The 21,219-nt window shown below is 34.8% G+C and overlaps 1 protein-coding gene across 8 annotated transcripts in view; it reads right to left on the reverse strand.

Moving 5' to 3' along the window:
• HDAC9 (histone deacetylase 9) overlaps positions 1 to 21,219 on the reverse strand; it is a 518,734-nt gene that overhangs the window by 261,304 nt on the left and 236,211 nt on the right. For all 8 annotated transcript variants that reach the window (XM_087946939.1, XM_087946936.1, XM_087946937.1 and 5 more), the window contains one exon: positions 4 to 245. In XM_087946939.1, the coding sequence (XP_087803065.1) occupies positions 4 to 245 (242 nt within the window). The remainder of the gene's footprint in view (positions 1 to 3; positions 246 to 21,219) is intronic.

Genomic DNA, 21,219 nt, shown 5'->3' on the forward strand with positions numbered 1-21,219 from the left:
TACCTTCATGTGCTCTTGGATCTGTGCTTGGTGCTGTCGTGTCAGGTTCTCATGCTGTTTCTGAAATTCTGCTATCAAAAGCTGTTTCTGAATCTGCTGCTGATGTTGAATCAGGATTAATTCCTGTTGTAACTGCTTTTCCTGCATCAAGGGATCCATCATGGGTGCCATCATCCTGATATCAGTTCGCAAATCTAATGGTCTGACTTGTTCTAATCCAAGAGGAATTTCTGATTTCACATCCACTAATACAAAAAAAAAAAAAAAAAAAGAGTAAAGAAATAGATTTAAATTTTGTGCATATATGAAATGAAGATTTGCTTCCTATCTCTTTAAATAGTTGTTTTCTCTGGCCTCTTGATAATGCAGTAAAACTGGAGATTATCATCAACGGTCTTTTAACTTTCAAAAGAAATTTTGAAAGTATTTGCTGTCAGAGATTTCAATAAAACCCAAAGCTCTTCTACCTTTGCTAAAATAATTTAAAATTAATGTGCTATAGATAAAAAAAAACTGCTGCTGGTTTTAAGTGATGCTTATAACATGTCATTTGATGCTTAATATCAAAATTAAATATTTTTCATAACATCAGGCAATCCAGATTTCAATATCAAATATTAAGGGAGAGAAGATAGTTTATATCTGAGCCACATTTCTTCTGATTAAATTTTTTATAAGTTTTGTTTTCCTTTTAAATTTAGAGTAGGTTGTTAAAGAAAATATAATAATAATCCACCGTCACTTCATGGAAGTTGTTTCATTCATTTTATATGATATTCTTCTGCTTATGCATTACATTTTTGTTTGCATTATTCTTTATGAAAGGTTAAGTTAAATATTCATTGGTAATTGATTAATTGGTAAATATCAAAAAATATAAAAAAAGAGTATTGGACAATTTAGGAAGAATTCTTATGTTTTTATGTAATAATTTGCAAAAAATAGATAAAACTTTTGTTATTTAAATACTATGGCTAACTATGAAACTCTATAAGAGGCAGTTTATATATGGTACAAAAATATACTTTATAAATACAAACTTGTAAAGCTGTGAACATTCACAAAACATGTTCAAAACATGTTCAATAAATCCCCAATGACATTCATAGGAATGTAAATGTCTGTAATAGATTTCTGATATGAATGTGTAAGTTACATAATTTTCATATTTGTGATGTTATGAATTCAGAATGTCATTTATAATATCTTGTATTACGTTTGCCTTCTATCCCTTGCAGAAATCCATGAATATATGATCCTATCTTAGACCACTAGGCCATCTAGTTCCTTCTACTGTATGGATTTACAGCAGTTCTTCCTGGTTGCATAGAAATACCAGGGCCAGGGGATAAAAACAGAAATGAAATATAAAACTTCATTTCCTTGACTCAACTATACTGAAATTCCTGCTAAACTAATTTGCTACCTTTGGGCATTCAAACAGAAAGGCCATAGCTCTAAAAAAATATAAATTTGTCCGATTTATAGAAAGACAAGCAACTATGAAATATTTAGAATATTTGATGTTCTTTATTTTCCTATTAGAGATGGGCATGGTCTCTAAATATAGCTATTAACAGTATCTTTTTGTAATTGTAGTTTAGTGACGCCTCTAGCTTTTTTAAAATATTGGTTTGATATCTATGTACATATCTGAATACAATATTTTTATTCAAATATATGAATGAAAGTTCTATGTAAAGTTTTTAAATGGTGGATGGAGGGGAACAGCCTGATCAGAAGAATACCCATGATGCAAAACAGATTAGTTTATCTCATCCAGAAGAGGGCACTATATACAAGTATATCAAAGAGATCTTCAAACAAAAATGTACTACAGATTTGCCTCATTTCTTGGTACATGTATCAGAAAACATATATTTGGACCAATATGCAGCTTGTTTTTTTTAAAATAGAATAGAATAGAATTATTTATTGGCCAACTGTGATTGGACACACCAGGAATTTGTCTTGGTGCAAATGCTCTCAATATACATACAAGAAAAGATACATTCATCGAGTTAAGAATCATAAGGTACAACACTTAATGATATTCATAGGGTACAATAAGCAATCAAATCATACTAGGAAACAGTCAATAAAAATTGTAAGGGCACAAGTCACAAAGTTGCAGTCATACAGTCACAAGTGGTAGGGGATGGGTGATAAGGAATGATGAGAAGATTAATAGTAATAGTAGTGCAGACTTTGTAAATAGCTGGACAGTGTTGAGGGAATTATTTGTTTAATTTAGAGAGTCTAAGGTTAAAGTTTTGGGGGTTTGGGAAAGAAACTACAGAGTCACTTTCTGCTTCCCTTAGTTCAAATAAATAAGGATGCATCACAAAACAGGTTTGCATAACTATATCTTCTGATTTTTTAAAATATTTGCAGCAACAATGTAAGCTGAATGTTTATTTTTGCATATCTATCTTTTAATATATGGTATATTATATTGGGAGTATAGATAGATATGAATCATGGAAGACAGTAAACACCTCACTACTTCCTAGCAACAGATATAAAATATTATGGCTTGTACTACCATTTGTATATTTTTTTTTTATTAAAATGCAACTGTAAAGCTCAATACAGTTTATTTTCCCAGGTAACTATATTTGCTTCAATGGCAACATACAATCTCTTGCTTTTGTTCTACAATTTATCAGAATTGCAAATCCTTAAGTTACAAAAATTACTCCAATTATAAATAATTTTTCCAGATCAAAAGCAGGTAGCATAATCTGAGTTCTGCTATTCAATTTCTACTGCAGCAAACTACATTCTATTTCTCAAGACTAAATATAGAAGCATTTATACAAGAAATCAATAGTGCTTGGAGTGAGGAGGGCGGAGCTGGCGTCGCGATGATACGGCATGTGATCTTGGAGGTCTGAAATCGCTGCCGATATCTTTGCTCCTGGACGGTCCAAGTGGATCTAAACCGTCCCGAAGAGATGGTGAATGTAAAGAGCGCGTCCTGTCGATCCCAGGGATACCGCTAAGTCCCTGGTAGATCCAGGAGAAGCTCTTTTTGCCAGTGGCAAAGAGGCAGCCATTAAAGCTGCTGAAGTTGGGACAGCTCCGAAACGAAAGAGAGCGGAAAGAGAGAGTGTGCCGGTTTGGTGAGAACTTTTCTTTATTTTAAGATTTGAAAGGACACCCTAAGGAAAAGAAAGAATCTGTAAAAGTTTTGACAGAAGTGATTAAGCGGCGATTTTAAACAGGAATGTCAAAGTAATATTTTTATTTTTATTTTCTCATTGCTAGATTTTCTACACATGATCTTATATTTTGAAATTGGACTGGTTTTTTTTTCTCTCTTTTCATCTATTCTTTTTCTCCTTTTTGACTTTATAATATTTTAGGCTAGAGACTCTCTTTTAGTTATTTTTTTAAAAATATCTTTTTTTTTTTTTAATTAATTCTTATTATATTTTGCTTGGAAAAGGAGGGGGAAAGTGAAAGCAAAAGAAACTTTGTAACACTGCCAACTAGAGCAGTGATGGCTAACCTTTTCAGCTTGGTGTGTTGAAAATCGGGAAAGTGTAGCCTTCCTTGGGTCGTGTGTCACTTCAAGAAATATCAATAATTTGGTTTATGACGGACTGGGCTGGGGTGATCACACAGGGCTGTGAAACTCGTCTCCTGGTCTCAGGGCTGCAGGTGCAGGATGTGGGGATCGGAAGGCCACCTTACAGGGCTGTGAACCTCATGGATCTCCTTTCCTCCTGTAGCGTTCCTGAGGTAATGAAACTGACAAACCTCAGTTTATGGTGGTTAAAACTGGTTCTCTGCTGCAAAGATCTTGCGGCAGCGGTGACACCACACCTCCACGCAACAAGCAGGGAGCAGGGATTGGAGCAGAGCACAGGCAGCCTCTAAATGTGCAGGTTTTCCCCACACCAACAGGCGTGTCAGTCAAAGTGCTCAGCGTGTCACGAGTGACACGCGTGTCATAGGTTAGCCATCACTGAACTAGAGGCTTGGAAATATTCTATTTCTCTTTTGACCAGACAAAGCTGAGAAAGAACTGAGATTTCTTTTCAAGGACATTACCTGTTTGATAAGATAGAGGGAAGAGCATGGGAGAGTATTATTGCAGGTGCTCTTCTGGGTTTCTATCAACAGCTGGAGTCTGGTGTTGAAGCTTATAGGAAAAGAAAAGGTGATAAGTCTCTGGAGAAGAGAGTTATAACAAGAGCCTTGGATAATTAAACGAAGTGCAGTGTGCTCTTTTTATTTTTTCTAAGCTGCGCTACCCCTCCTCATCAGTTTACTTTTTGTAATAGCTATTTGGATTTTTGGCTCTTTGGAACTTGTCTTTGTTTTTTTTTCTTGTTTTTGGAAGTTAAATTTCTACTCTTGCTTTTTATTTTAAAGGAAAAACTTTAGTATTAATGATTCCCTTCCTTTTCTTTTTAAGGGAATAGCCTTTTTTTCTCTCTCCCTTCCTGGTATTTTTGTCTTTCCATCTACCTTCCATATTGGGGTTTGTTTGTTTTTGGTTTATTTTTCTGGCCTTCTTTTTTTCCACTCTTATGCATCCTTTTATATTTGAGATCTCTTAATTGGATTAAGGTGTTGAAGAATCTGAAGAATTTTTCCTTTCTTTTTTTAGCTTTTTATTCTTCACTTTTCCGCCTTTTTTAGGATTTTACAACTTTTTCTTTTTTGTGTGTTTTTATGGTCTTTTCCTTCATTTTTGAATTTTTACTGTTATCTAACCAATCGATTGGATTAAGGTATACAAGAACCTGAAGAAATTTTTTTTCTTTCTTTTTATTATTATTACTATTTGGCTTCTTTTTTCCTACTATTTTTATTTGGAACTGCAATTGGTTATTTCACAATTGGATTAAGGTCTAGAAGAACCTGAAGATTTTGAATTGCTCAAAATGAGTAGGAAATTAACAGCTCTTGGTTCCTCAACTTCTACTTCTTCCTCTCCACCATCTGGAGGACAACGTTCAATACAGACAATGTTAAGGCAAGAAAAAGAACAAGAAAAAGTGACCCTGCAGATGATTATGCAAGGAATTCAAAATATTCAAACAAGATCAGAGAATATTGAAAAGAGAATAGAGAACATTGAACAAAGAACAGGGAAAACCAATGAAAAAGTGGAGAACATCCAACAAATGATGATGAAGTATGATGAGAGACTCCAAAAAATTGAAGAAGAACATAAACAAAGAGACAAGAAGATTGGAGACATCGATAACAGATTAACTGTGGTTGAACAAGATAAAAGTGGTATGCTGAGATGGGAGATGGACAGATCAGAATTTTATCTTAGATTCCAAAACATAGAGGAAGAAAAAGGACAAAATCTAGCTGAGATAATGATAGAAATATTGGCTGAAGCTTTGGAAATAACTGAAGAGAAGATGATGGATGGAATAGATGAGGTCTATCGAGTCTTCACAAGATATGCAATGAGAAATAGCTTACCAAGAGAAGTTCACATCAGATTTACACAGAAAGCCATTAAAACGCAAATATTGCAAGTGGCAAGAGAGAAAACCTTGAAATATAAAGACAAGGAGATTGTGGTCTTGAAACAAATACCCAGAAGAGTGAGAGAGATGAGAAGAATACTGATTCTTGACCAAATTGCTACTTAAAAAAGAGGTGAATTATAGATGGCTGATTCCAGAAGGTTTAATGTTCACATGGCAAGAACAGAGATACAGAATTGACTCAATTGAGAAAGCTGAATCATTTTACACAGAATTTTTCAGAGGGAAAGAGGAAGAGGCAGAAAAAGAAATTTCACTAATTGAATTCCAAGAGGACTCCCAAATGATGACTGAAAAAGAAGAAGGTGCAGTAGGTGGAAAGGAGGAAGCCAAACAACGTGAACCAAGATCCACGAGAGCTGTCATACCTAACTACAAAATATAACCATGGAAGAGAAAAAAATGATTACAATTAATATAAATGGACTTAATTCAGCCGTTAAAAGAAGGAAAACCTTCCATAAATTAGATAAAATAAAATTTGATATAATCTGCCTACAAGAAGTACATATTAAAAAACAATATGAACAATTGTTGATACAGCCAAAATTAGGGAAAATATTTACTTCCTTGACACAATGTAAGAAAAGAGGAGTGGTTTTATATATTAAAGAGACCATCCCAGCGAAATTGATTTATCCTGATGACGACGGAAGAATACTAATGGTGGAAATAATGGACAATAATACGAAAACACTCCTGATTGCAATCTATGCCCCGAATGACAATCAAGAAGAATTTTATAAAAAATTACATATGAAAATAATTGAACTGAATGCCCCGAATGACAATCAAGAAGAATTTTATAAAAAATTACATATGAAAATAATTGAACTGGACTATGCTAATATAGTTATGATAGGAGATTTTAATGGAATTGTAGACAATAAACTGGACTATGCAGTACAGAAAACAATAAAGCAAAACAGAAAGACTCTCCCTAAATCTTTTTTTTAAATGGTAGATGAAATAAACTTAAAAGATACATGAAAGAAATGCTAAAACTAAACAATACACCTTCTACTCAAATAGACATTTATCATGGTCCAGAATAGATATGATATGGATGTCAACAGAATTGTTAACTAATATTCAAGAAATAAATATTGAAACAAGTACTTGGGCAGATCACAATCCAATGACAATTAAATGGAAAGGACAAAGAAGAAGATCTAGATGGACATTAAATAATACTATTTTAAAGGAAAAAGACTTCACACAGTGGATGGAGAAAGAACTGGCTTTTTTCTTTAGAGAAAACAAAAAAGAAGATACATCAATCCAGAATGTATGGGATACAATGAAGGCATATGCCAGAGGCTTGATAATAGACTATACAAGGAAAAGAAATACCATGAAAAGATTAGCCTCTAAGGCATTAGAGGATGAGTACAAAGGACCTGAAAAATAGCTACAGAAAATGCCACAGAAAAAGGACATTAAGTTAAAAATGGATATAACCAAACATAAAATGGGTCTAACAGAAAAAGAAGAATTAGCACAGAAAATTAGAGGTGCTAAACAGAACTACTTTGAAGATGCAAATAAACCAGGTAGATGGTTAGCATATAAATTGAGAAAGGAGAAAGAATCAAGGAAAATATTACAATTAATAGATGACCAAGACCAAGTTTCCTATGGTAGTAAAGAGAAGAAGGAAATTATTCGAGACTGTTATGGGAAACTATACACACAAGGGAATATTGATGAGGAAAGAGTTAAACAGTATTAACAGAATGCTAATTTACCCCAGATACCTAAAGAGATTGAAACAATGTTAGAAAACAATATAACGATGATGGAGTTAACTGAAGCAGTCAAGAAGCAAAATAATGGAAAGGCAGCAGGCTCAGATGGACTTCTGGCAGAATTTTACAAAGCATTACAAGAATCATTGAATCTTCCATTGCTAGAAGTTATGAATGAAGTTATGTTAAAGAAGAGGATACCTAAATCATGGTCAGAAGCGTATATCACACTTGTTCCAAAAGAGGAGACCGATCCATTACAAATTAAGAACTATAGACCTATTTCCCTACTAAACGCAGATTATAAAATTTTTGCTTCAATATTGGCAGAAAGACTTAAAACATATTTAAATAAATTTATCCATCCTGATCAAAATGGATTTCTCCCAAAGAGACAAATTAAAGACAATATGAGAGTAATCTTGGACACTTTGGAATACTACGAGGCACATCCTGAAAAACAAATGGCTCTGATATTTCTAGATGCACAGAAGGCATTTGATAATGTGAATTGGCGATTCATGTTATTACTGCTGGAACAGATGGGCTTTGCTAGAAAATTTATTCAAGCAATAGAAGCTATATATCATAAGCAAACGGCAAGGGTAATGATAGAGGAAGAACTGACAGACTCGTATCGATATAAGAAAAGGAACAAGACAAGGGTGCCCACTATCACCTCTATTGTTTGTGTTAACTTTGGAAGTGCTAAATAGAAATATTAGAGATGAAAAGAATATAAAAGGGATGAAAATTAAAAAGGAAGAATTTAAGTTGCAAGCATTTGCAGATGATCTGGTTTTCATCTTAGAAGACCCACTAGAAACAGCATCATTGATAGAAAAGATAGAGACATATGGAAAGGTGGCTGGTTTGAAAATAAATAAAGATAAGACAAAGATTTTAACAAAGAATATGCTATCAAGACAAAAGGAAGAACTGGCAGATCTATTGAAAATTCAGGTTACGAATAAGATCAAGTACTTGGGGATATACTTGACAGCAAGATACAGTACACTAAAAGAGAATAATTATATCAAACTTAAACAGCAGTAGCGCTAGATTTAGCGAAATGGGAAAATTTACAACTGTCATTAATAGGGAGAATATCAACAATCAAGATGAATATATTACCCAGAATTTTATATTTGTTTCAAACAATTCCAATTAGGCTTGGAAAAGACTACTTTGAAGATTTAAATAAAATTGTGTTGAAATATATATGGCAAGGTAAGAAAGCGAGAATAAAGTTAAAACTTTTGCAAGATGCTAGAATAAGAGGAGGATTTGGTTTGCTTAATTAGGAGATATATTAACAGGCTACAAATTTGATGTGGGTTAAGGAATGGATAACATTAAGAAATACTAGATTGCTGACAATAGAAGGACATGATCTGTTGTTGGGCTGGCATGCTTTTCTATGGTATAAAGGAACTAAACCAGGATTTTTTTAGAAGACATTATATACGGAAGTCTCAGTGGTTAAACTGGGAGAAGATTAAAAGACAATGTTATTTGAAAATTCCAGTCTGGCTATTGACTATTGAAGCATTTTCTTATCCTATAATATACAAAAAGGAACAAAGTTAGATATGGTGAAATATTGAATGAAAAGGGTGAACTTAAATCTATACAAAACTAGAGGAACAAGGTATAATGATGAATTGGTTTTCATGTGTGCAAATACATTCAAGGTATGATAAAGATTCTAACACAGAAGGTTTCTATGATAAACTGACTGACTTAGATAAGATTTTGACAGGTACTGATGAAAAGGTGATTAATAAAATTGTATGGATATTTATTAGAAATTAAACTAGAAGAACAAGTTAAAGAAACTATGATTGCTTGGAGGAAGAATTTTGGATATGGAATTGATTTAGAGAAATGGCAAAAATTGTGGTCTCAAAATTATAAAATGACAATGTCAACAGCATATAAAGAAAATTTGTATAAGATATTTACAGGTGGCATTTCCCCCCGAACAAGAATAGCAAGAATGTTCAAGAATAAATCTGAAAAATGTTGGAAATGTCATCAGACACCTGGCTCATATTACCATATGTGGTGGACTTGTGCAGATGCTAAAAAATACTGGACTAAAATCCACACGTGGTTGGAAAAAATGACAAAAAAACAGATTTGAAACCAGAGATATTTTTATTGGGAATTTTACCTGAAATATATAGTAAAGACTTGAAATACCTGATTGTAAATGTATTAACAGCGGCTAGGATTGTATTTGCTAAAAACTGGAAAAACGAGAAAACACCATCACAGGAGGAAATCATTAAGAAAATACTGGAATGTGCTGAAATGAGTAGATTGACATTTGAAATTAGAGAACAAGATGATAAACAATTTTATAAAATTTGGGATCTATTCTATCAATGGTTAGACAATAAAATATAGTCATGAAATATGTAGACTTTTAGAAAATAATAAATATATAAAGATGTATTCTTTTCTTATTGTATCTACAAAATAATTTTAGGATAGATTTGGGATGATAATATGAACCGTTATAAAACAAATTAAATAAAATATAATTATTTCGTAAAATATGAATGAATAAAAGTATAGTCAAATGATTGATTAATAATAATATTAAGGTATTTAATATTTGATTGAAAGTACGAGAGTATATACAATGTAATTGTAATTGAAGACTACGAAATGGAAGCACAAAACAATTTGTAAACCAACCGGCACACTGTATGTGTATATATATATATATATATGGAAGATGGCTTGATGTTTTTATGTTTTGTTTGTTCATGTTTGTTTTATAAACCAATAATTTTTTTTTTTAAAAAAGGGATAATAAAGATTTATGGATAATCAAAAGCTTTTGAAAACAGGAAAGGAGAGAAAAAGAATAAAAGGGCAGGATCTGGAAGGGATGAGACTGCCTGGAATTAAAAAGAACTTACAGCAAAATCTCAACAAGACTTCCAAAAGATACATTTTAACTGAAATATCGCAACAAAAACCCCAGGAAGAGAAAGTGGAAAAAGAAATAAGAAGAAATAACTCAGGACTATTTGGATTACTTGGTGATGTCTGGATTTTTGGTTATTGTATTGAATGACTAAAATCAATCGGGTGGTTGTTTAAAACTGTTTAAAATGGCTCCACTTTTAGAAGAACTGAAAATGGAACTTAAAAAGTACAAAGAAGATGCACGAGAAGGAAGAGGTTCTTTTGACTTCGTATTTCAGTTTTAGAAATGGAGATTTGGAATTATGAGAAACAACAAGAAATGCCTGCAGAACAAGAAGATTGCAATAAAGAAGAAGCCATCTTTAATGAACAAGTAATCCCAGGTGGGGGAAAAACCCTTTCCTTAAGGGGGGAAAGAGAATGGAATGTTTAAGATTGGGAAAAACAACCCCCCCCAAAAGAGTGAAAAATAAGTATAAAATCAGAAAGCAACAGAAGAGGGAAATGCAGAAGAGAGAATTAGAAGTAGAGAGACAAGGGGGTAAAAAGGGGAGGGAGAAGATGAGAGGGAAGAAAGAAAGGAAAAGAAGTTATAAAGGACAGAAACAAAATATAGAGAAACAGGGCCTATTTAGAGATAATGGGTGAAAATTTAATGGAAAAAGGGATTCTGCAAAGGTACATAAGATAGTAGTTATATTTGTTAGGAATAACAAGGTTACCTAATGTAGTTTGGGTAAAATAATATATATAAACTATGATAGTAAGTTTAAGTGTGTGTCACTTTAAACTGCAAAGCATGTAATTTTTGGGTGCGGTTGTAAAACCGCCATAAGAGGCAGCAAGAGAACCTGCTGGATTGCTGACTATACTGGATTGATGGTTTGCTAACTGCGTGTTCCCTGCTACTGAGTTTTTGAACGTCGAAAGAAGAAAGGAGGTTTGACTTCTTTATATCTCTACTGCGAGGAGATATATTACTGGACTGATATTTGTAAGTTTACTAACCTCTTTTTCGACACTGGACTTTGCAACTGAATAATCCCCGAACGGACCGAACTAGTGAATGATATATGGACTGTTTGACTATGCTAAAACTCTTACTGGAATAAACTATTTAACTAGCACAGTGTATCTGTTTTACTGAGTGTAAGCTACAAAAATGTTTATCTCACATATTTGCCTGCCTGCCTGACTGCCGTGCACATTCTGCTAGGGTGTATCCCTAACAATATTAGAAACAGAAATAATTTTAGAAAATATAAAACAATGTACGATTAAAATGTTTGATAAAATAGCTATCGTAATTCAGTAGAATGCTTGTCAATAAATAAATGTAACAAAATGAATATTTAATGATTTACAAAACATTCGTGAAGAGAAATAAGGGAAAAATTAATTATGGAGATTATATGTGTCTTTAAGGAAGTATGATATTTAATTGAAAAGAAGTGTTAAAGATGTTAAGATTTTAATGATTATTAATGATAGACCTGAATTGGAATGGAATGAGGGTTTATAATTACATATATTTATAATCTTTTTAAATAAAGAATATAGTGTGTATTATAAGAATGTACCAAGCAGTGTTCGATTGGAAGTTATGTATTATGTATTATATTGAAGGTCATAACCTTAAGGTATATATTGAAGTTTAAATAAGAGTTGAATGGATGCAATTAAAAGATATAAAGGTGTCATACTCCAATTAGTAACTACAGGAGAAAATTTGTTTAATGAGAAAAAATAATATGAAATTGAAACAGAACAGACAAAAGTATAAATATAATGATTTGAATTGAGATGAGATAATCAAAATAAATTTGAGAAAATTAAAAGAGGGGAAAAACTATATAGAAAATGTAGAATAGTATAAGATATGGAATAGAACATAAAAAAGAGCATGAAATTGAGTTTTGTGTCTGTATAAAGAAGTTCAACCTGGGACCATGCTATTTTCAAAAAAGATGTTTACTTGTATTTTGTATGTGTGAAAACCCAAATAAAACTTTATTAAAATAGAAAGAAGTCAGTAATTGGATTAATTGTCCCCAGGAGAGAGCCTTGTGAGGGGAAATGGCCTCTCAACAGATAGTAAATCCTATGGAACTATTATAAACAAAATGGCATCGGTGGTTATTTTCGGTGCCAAAATGTAGCAGCAACCATCACCTCTTATTGTAAGCCGATGCAAGCGAACAAGAAAAGAAGCGATCTAAGGAGGATTTGGGCTCTAAGCCCCCTCCTTTAGGCATTCTGATCGGGGAAACAGGAAAAACAAAGTGTTGTCTGTTTAAACTGGCTGCTTGTCTTTTAAAGCGGCACAGCAGGGCTTTGCAATGCCAAGCCAATCTCAGATGACAAGATGTTGTGGTTTCTAATCACCACAGAAGCGGCTGAGGGCTCCCTGGGGAGCCGATGTGTATTCCGATGGCAGTCTTTGACAATTTGTCATCGGAATGATGTTATTAGAAAGCAATTTAGACTTTTATTAAAATTATAATTTAGAATTGTCAATTAAGTATTACGCTGTAATTCAAACCTGTTTACTTTGTCCTAGTCCGGCCAAGGAAGCAACCAAGCTTCCTGCCTCACGAAGGCTGAGCTAAAACTGGGGACACTAAGGAGGAGTACATGGAAGGAGGAGGAGTGTCCTATCAATCAAGCCCAGCCTATCCAATCTAAGTCTAAGTATCTCCCACTGCTGGATGCTCAAAGCAGCTCATTGGAGAACGCATTTAGAATATTGCATCAAAGCTGTTAGTCTATATACAAATCCAAATGACAAATACCTGTCCAGACATTGCTTCAACTAGGAAGTAAAAGCAACCCATTACATCTTTTGGTAATTGATTCCATTACCAAGCAGGTCTAATATTCCTGGAAATGGGGCAATGGACCAAGTGCCTCGGAGGAATGGAGAAAAATTCCAGAGTTAGGCTGAATCTTAGAGTGTTCAGAACCCACAAATCTGAAGTCATCTTCTCCCACTGGTGGGCAAATAAACTTGGGCGCCTGCCAATTGGTGGAGAGCTCTGGCACTTAAAGTGGTGAAAGGGACATCCTCCCTCCCCCACAAAAGGGCCGCCTGGCCTAAGGATGTTGTTGCTGTCTAAACCTATCCTGGAAGGAAGGTTTATCCTGTCGGTCAGACCTGGGGGGAAAAGGAGGAGTGATGAGACACATTGTCCAATTGGCGAAAGGAAGGCTGATGCCGTAAGGTGAAGCCCACCTATCAGCTCTCCTAGTAATGGAGGACAAGACTTTACGCTTTTTCTCTGTTAAGAATGAATTCAAGGCCTCACCGAAGAGAATCGAACCCGTATAGGGAGCAGAAGCCAACCTCCAATTGGTCTTGGCGTCCGCCTGCCATTGACGAAGCCACAAGAGCCTGTGGGAGGTGGTGACCAGCTCATAGGAACTGCAAGAGTAGTCTGCAAAGCTGGCTGGGAGGTGGGGGAACTGCATCAGACAAAGAAATAGCTGGAATACTTTCCTGAGACTTTTTCTGTGCTCTGGAAATTTGTTTCTCCAGAGCTTTCATTCTCCTATCAGCATCTTTTTCTTCACCTCTGGAAGGTTTCCTGGAGTAAAGAGCCTTTGCTTTAATCTTGCCAGCAGCCTCTTCTGGAACTGGATCTCTTACTGGGAGGAGAAGAAGAAGAGGCTTTCTGCCCTGCCATGCTGCTGGCTGTCAGGAACTGATCAGCCCTCGTGACAGCACTTTAGCCCATTTACTGACTGCTGTTGAAATAGGGCTAAGAAAGGCTGGACTGTGGCAACAAGCCACCTCACTGTCCCTGTAACTGTCAGTCTTTAAAAAACTGTCAGAAAAAAAGGAAACTGACAGCAGAGGATGGCCAAGCCAAAAGAGGCTTCCAGACTAGCCTCCTTAACACTAGCAGTGCTGGACTTCCGGTTTGGGCTTCTTCGGTGACAGACTGAAATCCGGGATCATGTGCCTTGCTTAGTGATGCTAGTGATGATCTGTGCCCGCTGCCCGAGCGCCCTGAGCCAGCTGTATTCAGAGCTAAGTCACCCTGTAGAGGTGGTGAAGAGGGGGGAGACCACCAGCAGGGTCGAGGAGAGCCGCATCTCTCCTCCCCAGCTGGCCATTACTCCCTTTCCTGAAAGCAGTTGCAGCGGTGGTCAGAAATGGCCACCTCAAAGAAGAACCAGACCAGAAAAGATTGTGCAGGAAGAAGATAAGAAGAGAAAGCTTTGACTGACCGGACTGAACTGAAAAAGCAACAACATAAGGTACCCTGGTATTTGAACTATAAAGAATAACATTGTTTCCAAAGAAGATTTCTGAAGCGGCAAAGGAGAGAGAGAAGGGAAAATATTTGGTTTTTTTTCTTTCCTTCCCCATATTGACAGCTAAGAGACTTAAGTAAGAAACTGAAAAACATTCACTTTGACATTAATAGGCATTCAAGCTGAAAATAAAATGTCAAAGGGATAATAAAGATTTCTTGGATATTTAAAAACTTTTAAAAGAAGGAAAGGAGAGAAGAGGGGGAAAAAAGGGTGGGATCTGGAAAAATGGAGGAGACCACCTGGAAGTAAAAGGAATTAACAGTGAAACCTTAACAAGATTCCTAAAAAATATATTCTAACTGAAACTTTGTAACAAGATAATAGAACCCCAGGAAGAGAAAGTGGAAAAAAGAAACAAGAAGAAACAGCCTTGGATTACTTGGTGATTTTTGGATTTTTGGTTATTGGATTTAAAGGACTAAAATCAATTGGGTGGTCTTGGGAGAACTGAAAATGGAACTTAAAAAACAGAAAGAATATGCACAAGAAGGAAGAGGGTTTTTTGGCTTCGTATTTCAATTTTTAGAAATGGAGATCTTGAACTATGAGAAGCAACAAGAAATGCTTGAAGAACAAGAAGGGCGGGACAAGGAAGAAGCCATCTTTAATGATCAAGTAATTCTATGTGGGGAAAAAAGGAAAGGGGGAAAGAGAGTGAAAAATTTAAGATTTGAAAAAACAACCAAAAAAAAGAGATAATTGTTTGAAAAGCAATTACAATATTAGGAAGAAACAGAAGAGTGGATTACAGAAGAGAGAATTAGAATTAGAGAGACAAGGGGTCAAAAGGGGGAGGGAGAAGAATAGGTGGAAGAAGGAAAGGAAAAGAAGTTATAAGAGACAGAAACAGGATATAGAGAAACAGAGAAAATCTACAAGGATTAAAGGTATAAGCCTATTTAGAAGACATAGAGATAATGGGTGAAAATTTAATTGAAAGAGAGGACTCTGCAGGGTACATAAGATAGCATTGTTATATTAGAAATAGAAATGAATTTAGAAAATATGAAAGAAGTGTGATTAAAGTGATAGATAAAATACTTATTGTAATGTAATGGAATGTTTGTTAATAAATAAATGAAATAAAGAGAATGAAATTAGGAAATGATGGGAACATTTAATTGTTATTAATGATTTATAAAAATATAAGTGAAGAGAAATATGAAAGAAATATGAAAAAAATGGAAATATTACAAATGTTCCTAAGGAAGTATATTTAATTGAAAACAAATGTTAAAGATGTTAATTAATATTAATGGAAGATTGTAACTAACATTAATAGTTGAGCTGAATTGGAATAGAATGAGTATTTTATATATATACACATATACATATACATAAATATACATACATACATACATACATACATACATACATACATACATACATACATACATACATACATATACCCTGTTTCTCCAACAATACGGCCTCCCCCAATAGGAAGTCCCAGCATGTTTTATAGGCATGAAATGAAATTAAGCCCCTCCCCCCAAATTAAGGCCTATATTAAAACATGGGAAATGGGGGGGGGGATGGTGGGGGGGCTTGCTGTTAGGAAGTACTTTTGTTGCACACCTGGATATGGTGCTGCCTGCATTGACCCCGATACGAAGTGCCCCACCAACGGCGAGGTCAACATCCAAGCCGTCGCCGCCACCCGCCTGAAGATGCAAGGGGGAATTAAGTCACCCGAAAAGACGGCCTAGCCATTTTTCGGCTCAAAAAAAAAAAAAAAAAAAAAAAGACCCGGCCTTATTATATGAGAAACACGGTATGTATGTATGTATGTATGTATGTATGTATGTATATATGTATATATGTGTATATATATATATATGTGTATATATATATATATATATATATATATATATATATATATATATATATATATATATATATATATATATGTGTATATGTGTATATGTGTATATATATATATATATATATATATATATATATATATATATATATATATATATATATATATATATATATATATGTTTTCTTAAGTTTTCACGGGTACTTACTATATATATATAATCTTAAGAACAGTGTGCATTTTAAGAATGTACCAAGCAGAATTCGATTGGCAAAAGTTAAGTGTTATGAAATAGAGGTTAGATATTGAATGTTATAACTGTAAAGGCATAAATTGAAGTTTAAATAAGATCTAAATGGACAAAAATTAAAATATACAAAGGTGTCATACTCCAATCTGTAACTACAGGGGAAAACTTGTTTAATGAGAAAAGAAAATATGAAATTGAAACAGGACAGACAAAAGTATAAACATAATGATTAGAAAGATATTGAAACTTAGAAAAAGAGATGTAATGGAACTTAGAAAGGAATGAGATAATTAAAAACAAGGTTGAGAAAACTAAGGGAAGGGAAAAATCACTGAGAAAATGCTAAAATATTAATAAGATATGGAATAGAATACAAAGATGAATATGAAATTGAGTTTGTGTCTGTATGGAACAGTGACAACCCGTGATCATGCTTTTCTCAATAAAGATATTTTATTTGTAGTATGTTTTGTGAAAACCCAAATAATTTTTTTTACAAAACAACAACAACACTAGCAGTGCTGAAAGGCAAAACCACAAAGGTTGCTAAAGCCGCTACAGCCACTAAGCTGAAAAAAAGGGGAAAAACTTTTAAAACGGCAAAAAACAGCTGTTTAGCGGCTTGCAGCACTTCAAAAAAGTGGCACCTGGGCAAGCAGAACCTCAGATGAGCGAAGGGCTTCCCGCGCGCGGGGAAAAAACCCGTCCCTGACAGAAATTGCAAGGGAGGAAAGCTACAGGGAACTCTAAGGGAAATGAAAACGGAACAAAAGGACAAGGAAAAAAAGTCTCGGCAGCGCTTAAAAACGCTGCGAAAGCTAACCTGTCAGCACTAAAGGGACAATTGATGAATCCACACTTCTGTCTGGAGATTGAAGAACCAATCAAGCCACAACCTCCTAGGGCAAGATTGAGTCGTGAACTGGGGAAAGTGACAGTTGACAAGGGGTGTGGCTAAAATTATGGACTCAGTTTCCGAGCAGAATGGCATGTGTCAACACAGCTATGGATTCTCCAATTGTCGTGCTGGAGAACAGTGTGTATAAGTAACTCTACTGTTAGTACACTAGTCATTATGTGCATAAATACAAAATCCACTGACATGTCTGGTACAAGTGGATGAAGCCAGTTCTCCATGATATTCATCAGACAACAGTGGTGAATGAGCTTATTCATCAGTTTTGTTGACAAAGGATCTAGCATTAGGTAGAAAAATACTTGGTAATACTGGTCTGTGAGGCTGCTTCTGTAACTGAGCTAGCAAATCAGCTCTGCATCCCCACTTCTGCTTCCTCTCTCTTTACTGTTGACGCTATCTCCCAGGCCCAACAACAATCCATGGAGAACCTGGCAATCTTATTACATCACTTGGTATATTATGAGCCCTTTGGAAGTTGCTGGTAATATCTAGTTAACTAGAAAAACGAATCTTTAGTATCTTCTGCGGGTATAGACTAGTTTTTGCCCACTCACTCCATTATAACACCAGGAGCTCAAAGCTGCAGTATCTATGCGCATCCATCTTGGATGGAAAAAAAGGTGACTTACAGCAATACAAATAGCCTTTATTTTGTGATAAATCTATTTATTTAAATGCATTACAATACCGCAGCCAACTTTTGTACCTTAAATTGTGTAATCAGAACTTGCTTTGAAAAATGCCACTGGAAATCATACAAGACTTTCATACAAGTTCCTAAGTGGTTGTTACTCAAAAATATTAAATAAGGCAAAAGAAAAGGTGATAATTATGGTATATACAAATATTCATATTGAATTTTAAATTTATGATCGAAAATGAAAGATTTTTGAGGCAATCTTACTTAAGCCTGTGCTGGAAAGCAATACTATTAGCCTTGATGGCAGTGGGATTGTTTCTGAAGGTTATTTGCTGGATGACTAATGGGCTTCCTTGTGCAGTGGTTGGCACTATGACAACTTCTGGAATAGATGGGCTAAGGGTTCACCAGGGCACTTCTTATGTTTTATGTATACGTGAAGAAGTTATACATTACTCATGAAATGGAAAGACTAGTGAAAAGTCATAGGATGTCTAGAAGTGCTGATGCTGCTAATTGATGTGGTAAAAGTTGTAGATAATCAATCACTGACAGCATGTACAGCTAAAGAATGGCAACAACATCTTCTGTCCATGAACTAAGCATACAAGATAAATAGTATGAGTATCAACAAAGAGAAAACAGAAGTAATAGCAATCAGTAGAAAAAAAGTATGTTCTAAACATAATAATAAAGGAGACAAGCATAAAATCCAAATATCAGAGTTCAAAAATCTAGGAAAAACACTCACGGAAGATGGCAAAATGATGAAAAGATTAACATACAATGTAGTAAGTCTAACCAATTATTGGGACAGCTAGTTCTAATCCTAGAACATAAGGCAGTAACAATCACACAAAAACATCTCAAACATATTCTTCATCCTCATCCTATGTTACCAGTGCCAAACATAGATATTTGGAATAAAGCATAAGTTAAAGTTAGTTACCATAGAAATGTTGGGATGTTTGAGGAAAGCTGCTGGAAGGACCAGAAGGGATAAAATAAAAAATGAGATCATAAGAGAATTGAATTGAAAATAATCTATATTAAAGTACAAAAACACTAAGTTAAGTGGTTTTCTCATCTGGAGAGGATGTCTTGGGATTCCATACTACATAAGCAGTATACAAAAAAAAAAAAAAAAAAAAAGGAGAAGGGCAAAGAACAAAATGCAGACTCAGAAGATAGAGAAATAACATCAAAGATACACTACAAAAGCATTAAATAACAATGGTTGAGGCAACCAGAAGTGCAAGCAGAACTTTATATCTCTCTCAACACCTGAAGTGATAAAAGGAATAGGAAAAGGGAAAGAGGCAGGAAGAGGAAGAGGGAAGGAGAGGAGGAGGAGGAGGAAGAGGAGATAAATATAGTAATAAAATATTAACAAAAAAAACCCATTCCTGGATATGTTTAGATAAGTAAAAAGTTTATATAAGGTTTTATATTAATAAACACCTGTATTTTATATTTTTCCTAAACATATTAAATATTTCTTTTGCATTATTCATTCAAACAATATAATAATAGTAAAAGCATTTATTGATTTTAGTGTTACTTTTAGTTGCAGTGTACATGATATGACACCAATGTGGCTTATATTTAATTTTCCTAAAAAATAGAGTAACAGGTTTTTTTTAGTTTCAAGCTAGAATGCTATAAGAGAAGCTAATAGACATCTGAAAATAATATATACCGGGGTGTAAAACTCAATTTCATTGAGGGCCACATCAGTGTTCTGTTTGACCTTAAAGAGTCAGAGGGCATGGCCAGGGGACTTCTCTAGCTCGACATCTATTTTCGGCTGTGGCACCCTCTGCCAGTGAAAACGAAGCTCAGGGGACTGCACATGCCTCCCCCCAAGCTCTGTTTTTGGCTGTGACGGCTCCTGCATCCCTCTGCCAGCAAAAATGGAGCTTGTGGCTCTCCTGACCTCTGTTTTCGCTGGCAGAGGCACTGTGGGCTAGTCCTTCATTGTTTACTGGGTGGCCCCGCAGGCCAGATCTAAGCACCCCATGAATACTCCAGTCTCCGGGCTGGATCCGGCCTATGAGTTTGACACCCCTGGTCTATACTCTTGAGATATTAATATATTATTCCACAAGATCTAAAACAAAAAACAATAAGGATTCTGGGTACATCTCAAGAAAAAGGCACAGGTCATCTTCAACATAGGACCAAAACAGAGATCAGAAGATCCATCACTAAGCAAGGCAAGCAGTCATTAAATGAGTCACATATGATTTTACAATCTTTTTGTTGTGATTGTTTAGGGAATCACCAAGTTCATTAAGGGAACCCAGCTTCCCCCATTGACCTTGCATGCCAGAGGCCAGCTGGGAAGGTCACAAATGATAATCAGGTAACTTCTGGGATGCTACAGGAGTTGTAAATGTGAAGATTGATGTTAAAACACTTTTTCAGCAGTTAAAACTATGAATATTTGTTAAATGATTGGTCATAAATTAAGGACTATCTTATGGTTATAAAAAGGAAGGGTATTTTAATGCTAGGATTGCAAATATATGCACATACATTACATAGGCACACTTTTTAAATAAATAAATTAAAAATAATTATTTTATCTAGATAAATTTAGATAATTAGCACCTAGAAGCAAACAAAGTAATAACCAAAAGCCAACATTGTTTTTTCAAAAAGAGATCATGCCAGACAAACCTCACTGCAATCTTTGGCAAAATGACTTGAAAATTGGGTGCTATCTAACAAAATGAAATTCAATGTGAAAAAAAGTAAAACTCTACATATTTAGGCAAGAAAAACAAAATGCACAGGTACAATACATGTGATATCTTGCTCAATAGTAATAACTGTGAGGGAAATCTTGGAGTCTTAGTGGACAATCATTTGAATATGAGCCAGAAGTGTGCTGCAGCTGCTAAAAAGGACAACAGTTTTAGGCTGCATAAACAGAGGGATAGAAGATCACATGAAGTGTTAATACTACTTTATAATGCCTTGGTAAGGCTACACTTGGAATACTGGATCCAGTTTTGATCACCACGATGTAAAAAAAACAAACGTTGAGACT

Source organism: Notechis scutatus, chromosome Z (assembly GCF_049901735.1).
Source record: "Notechis scutatus isolate UNSWTSFEM ecotype Mainland chromosome Z, rNotScu1.2, whole genome shotgun sequence".
Classification (NCBI taxonomy): domain Eukaryota; kingdom Metazoa; phylum Chordata; class Lepidosauria; order Squamata; family Elapidae; genus Notechis; species Notechis scutatus.